The sequence below is a fragment of the Cicer arietinum genome, chromosome 3, assembly GCF_000331145.2.
Source record: "Cicer arietinum cultivar CDC Frontier isolate Library 1 chromosome 3, Cicar.CDCFrontier_v2.0, whole genome shotgun sequence".
Taxonomy (NCBI): Eukaryota; Viridiplantae; Streptophyta; class Magnoliopsida; order Fabales; family Fabaceae; genus Cicer; species Cicer arietinum.
Window position 1 is genome coordinate 51,590,020 of NC_021162.2, and position 5,037 is coordinate 51,595,056.

Here is a 5,037-nt window from a genome sequence, read left to right on the forward strand (position 1 = left end):
AAATTTTAAGATTAAGTGCAAGTCAGTACGACTGTTTCATCATAATACACATTTAGTGAAAGGAAAAAAAACATGAATAAAAGAAAGTCAACATACACTGACATTAAACAACGAAAACAAGAAAACGGAAAGAAACAGGGCAACCAACATAAAGAAAAAAATATAAAAAAGGAAGAAAACTTCTCTAAGTGTAGTAGTTCAAGGATTCTCGTTTAAATCGTCCGCTCCTGTTCCGCTATGATCGCCAATATACTGGTGAGGTGCGAAAAGATCAGCATAAAACATGCCTCCTGGTGTCTGTTGAGAAGAAGCGAAGGCTCGATATAGATTGGTCATCCCCAGTTCTATTCTAGCTTGTCCTTCCCGCTGATCAATCATCAATCGTTCCATCATAGTTTCCAGTCTGCCACATCTTTCCTCGGTGGATGGATGTGATGGATGTGTAGGGTGGTGATGTGGTTCTATATTTTCTTCTGCTGGTGGGGCACCAAGGTCCTCTCCCGGAATTGTGGAGTATTTTTCTATCCATCTAGCAGTGATTGGTTTAGCAGGTTTCACCATTTCTTCACCCTGTTTAGGTAACACTCTCACCTGTTCACATAGTTTGCTTATCAGAGAAGCATGATGGAAGTAGCCTGTCGGAGGGTCAAGAGTTGTTGTCCCCCACAGATCATCAGCTAGTAGTGCACCCACGTTGATTCTGTCGCCTTTCATGATGGCAGTTAGTAGGTATGCTCTGTGAAGTGTTATGTCTGACACATTGGAACATGGTAGTAGCGTGTGAAGAACAAAGGTGTTCCATGCTTTGGCAATTGGGTTGAGATCCACTGAGCGCAGTTTCCTAACCGAGCCTTCCCTATTTCGAACCCAATTTGTGTCTGGTCTGCATAAAATGTGTAGGATCTCCTGAGTGTCCACTTTTCTGCTGTAGTCCAACATATCTCAAAAACGGCAGTCCCGATAATTTGGCAGCCCAAACATTGCATTGATGACCTGGGGTGTAAAGGGTACCCTTTTCCCCCCTCACATAGCTCACAAATTGGTCGTGTGGAAGTGGGTCTTCAGAATTCATATCAGAGGCATTGGAGAAGAATTCCACTGCTAAGGACTTGCTTGTTGTGGTAGCGAAGGTGGTTAGCTTCTCCCAGCCTCTGGCCGCAATCATCGCCTGGATGTCAACAAATTCATCTGCTTCCAACTGAAAGTTTTTCTCACTCACAAACTTCTTGATGGTAGGGAGCTTGGCATGGAATTCTTGTGTTGCCATCGTCTTGAATAAAAATGTATTGTGCGGTGGGGTGGAGGATGTACTTGCGACCTTAGTTCGTTTTGCTTTTTTGGTTGCCATTAAGTCCTGTAAAAAAAATATACGAATTACACCCAGTGTTCAAAACATTTCAAGTTGGAGACAATCAAAGCATGATCCCTCTTGGAAAATAACAGCTTAAATGGCCCTGGGTTAGTCCAACAAAATTCTACATGATAATAGTGCGTATATATTGGATGTCATTTTAACAAACAGTTGGGGTGCAGTCATGTTTGTGGGACTTAAGGTGCAGAAGTGGTTGTGTCATTTTAACAAATAGTTGGAGTGCATTGAGGAAACACATGAACAATTTCACATATATGCAATATAATCACCCATTCAATCTCAGAAAATGAACATGCATGTATGAACAATTCCTAATACTAGCACCAATTCGAACATAAAGCCCACATGCATCAATGAACAAGAAATAATTGATATTAGGAATTGGGGGAAACTTACTTGAGGAAGAAAGAATGTTGGATAGGGGAGGAAAACTTACTTGAGATGATGATGGAGGGATTGGCGAGTGAGAATGAAAAAGTGGACACTGACCTTTGATGATGATGGAGGAGGGTTTGGAGAGTGATAATGAAGAAGAGGAGTGTTGAATGAGAAGATAGGGGTTTTGAAGGACTTATAGTCGTGCAAAGCGCTTGGGCGCACTTGGGAGCGCTTGGGCGCGTGTTGGTCGTGGTGAAAGCTGGGAAAAATGCGCTTGGGCGCACGTTGACAGTAGCAATCCCTGAAAATGCGCTTGGCTTGCACTTGGGCGCGCCTGGGCGCACGTTGGCAGTGATAAATCCTGAAAAAATGCGTTTGGCTTGCGCTTGGACGCGCTTGGGCGCACGTTGACAGTAGCAATCCATGAAAAATGCATTTGGCTTGCGCTTGGCCGCGTCTGGGCGCACGTTGTGTCACTTGGAGCCATACGATCGTTTCTCAACGCATCTTTTTTGATTCCTTGCTCATACCAAACATCAAAACTAAGAGAACTAGCACTTAGAGACTAAAATTGAAACTAAATGGAGTAAAATATATGTGAAACGCAATAAATAAATAAATACGGTGCAAAGGATATAAAATTGGGTTGCCTCCTAATAAGCGCTTGTTTAGTGTCCTGAGCTTGACAATTCATTCTTCAAATGGCAACCAGTTGGATGGACTCCATCGAAAGTTTCGACTCTTCCCCGAAATACGATTTGAGTCTTTGTCCATTGACCTTGAAGTTCCGATCGGAGTGTATATCTTTCAATTCGACGGCACCGTGTGGAAATACCTTGGTTACCTTCAAAGGGCCCGACCATCTTGACTTTAGTTTTCCGGGAAACAACTTCAATCTTGAGTTGAATAGGAGAACTAGTTCTCCTTCTTGGAATTCCTTGAATTTGATTTTTTTGTCATGCCATTTCTTGGTTTTTTCTTTATATATTTTGGCATTCTCATAAGCAAAATTCCGGAATTCCTCTAACTCGTGAAGTTGAAGAATTCTCGCCTCTCCCGCCTTGCCTGAGTCAAAGTTCAAGTACTTCGTCGCCCAAAATGCTCGATGTTCAAGTTCGAGAGGTAGATGACAAGCTTTACCATACACAATTTGATACGGTGACATACCCAGAGAAGTCTTAAAAGCTGTTCGGTAGGCCCAAAGTGCATCATCAAGTTTCGTTGACCAATCTTTTCATGAGGCAGTTACTGTCTTTTCTAGGATTCGTTTAAGCTGCCTGTTGGAGACTTCAACTTGCCCACTTGTTTGTGGATGGTATGGGGTTGCCACTCTATGACGCACATTATACTTTTTTAGGAGGCATTCCATATTCCTGTTTAGAAAATGGGTGCCTTCGTCACTAATCAAGGTTCGAGGCACACCGAAGCGAGCGAATATGTTCTTCTTGAGAAAGGTGATAACCTGTTTCGAATCATTTGTTGGAGTAGCTATTGCTTCAACCCATTTTGAGACATAATCCACCGCCACCAAAATATAAACTTTGTTATATGACGATGGGAATGGACCCATGAAATCAATACCCCACACATCGAACACTTCGACTTCTAATACAGGATTTTGCGGCATCTCATCCCGTTTTGAGATGTTACCGGTGCGCTGGCATCGATCGCATTTCTTAACATAGTTGAATGTATCTTTGAATAAAGAAGGCCAGAACAACCCCGATTGTAGAACTCTTGCTGCAGTTCGGTCACCACTGAAATGACCCCCATACTCGGAGTCGTGGCAGTGCCACATTACCTTTTCTTGTTCCTCCTCGGGCACACATCTTCGCAACAGCCCATCCACTCCTCTTTTGTACAGAAAGGGTTCATCCCATACATAGAATTTGGCATCGTGGATAAACTTCTTCCGTTGTTGGTGAGTGAACTCAGATGGGATTGTACCCCCCACCTTGAAATTAGCAAAGTCGGCAAACCAAGGTACCGTGGTAATGGCAAAGATGTGCTCATCAGCAAATTGATCTCGAATCGGTCTAGTGTCCTCATTCTCCACAACCTTCTCCAATCGAGATAGGTGGTCAGCCACAGTGTTCTCTGACCCCTTTTTATCCCGGATCTCAATGTCAAATTCTTGTAGTAGTAGAATCCATCTAAGCAACCGTGGTTTTGATTCCTGCTTAGTAAACAAATACCTCAAGGCAGCATGATCAGTGTAAACAATAACTTTCGATCCTAATAAATAAGACCGAAATTTATCAAAAGCATAGACTACAGCTAATAATTCTTTTTCAGTTGTAGCATAATTGTGTTGTGCCTGATTTAAAACATGACTAGCATAGTAGATCACATGCAACATCTTGTCTTTTCTTTGTCCCAGAACTGCCCCAATAGCACTGTCACTTGCATCACACATGATTTCAAAAGGTAGTGACCAGTCAGGTGCAGTGATGATGGGGGCAGTTATCAGCTGGTTTTTCAAATTGTTAAAAGCATGCAAACAATCCTCATTGAATTCGAAAGGTGTGTCTTTCGCAAGTAAGTTTGTAAGTGGTTTTGCAATTTTTGAAAAATCTTTTATAAACCTTCTATAAAATCCAGCATGGCCTAAAAAGCTTCTAATGCCTTTCTCGTTGGTAGGGGGGAAGTTTTTCAATTACTTCAACTTTGGCCTTGTCTACCTCGATCCCCTTGTGGGAGATTCGGTGGCCTAAAACAATTCCCTCCCTTACCATAAAATGGCATTTCTCCCAATTTAGGACCAAGTTGGATTTTTCACACCTTTCTAATACAAGAGATAGATTAATCAAACAGTTATCAAAGGATGAGCCAAATACAGAAAAGTCGTCCATGAATACCTCAATATGTTTCTCAATCATATCAGAAAATATGGACATCATGCACCTTTGAAATGTGGCTGGCGCATTACATAATCCAAATGGCATTCTTCGATAAGCAAATACCCCATACGGACATGTAAATGCAGTTTTCTCTTGATCCCCGGGTGCTACAGCTATCTGATTGTACCCTGAATAGCCGTCTAGGAAGCAGTAATACTCATGTCCGGCTAACCGCTCAAGCATCTGATCAATGAAAGGGAGCGGGAAATGATCCTTCCTCGTGGCACTATTCAGTCTCCTGTAATCAATACACACTCTCCAGCATGTAACCGTCCGAGTAGGAATTAACTCGTTCTTTTCATTTGTGATGACAGTCGTTCCGCCCTTTTTTGGTACCACTTGGACGGGACTCACCCAAGAGCTATCTGAAATTGGGTATATGAGCCC

At 42.5% G+C, this 5,037-nt stretch overlaps 1 protein-coding gene across 1 annotated transcript in view; it reads right to left on the minus strand.

Moving 5' to 3' along the window:
* LOC140919806 (uncharacterized) overlaps window positions 1-5,037 on the minus strand; it is a 20,145-nt gene that overhangs the window by 2,719 nt on the left and 12,389 nt on the right. Inside the window, 5 exon segments of the mRNA XM_073366454.1 lie at window positions 288-883; window positions 951-1,354; window positions 2,529-3,058; window positions 3,563-4,392; window positions 4,394-5,037. The exon segment at window positions 4,394-5,037 is cut by the window's right edge and continues 3 nt beyond it. Of these exon segments, the coding sequence (XP_073222555.1) occupies window positions 288-883; window positions 951-1,354; window positions 2,529-3,058; window positions 3,563-4,392; window positions 4,394-5,037 (3,004 nt within the window).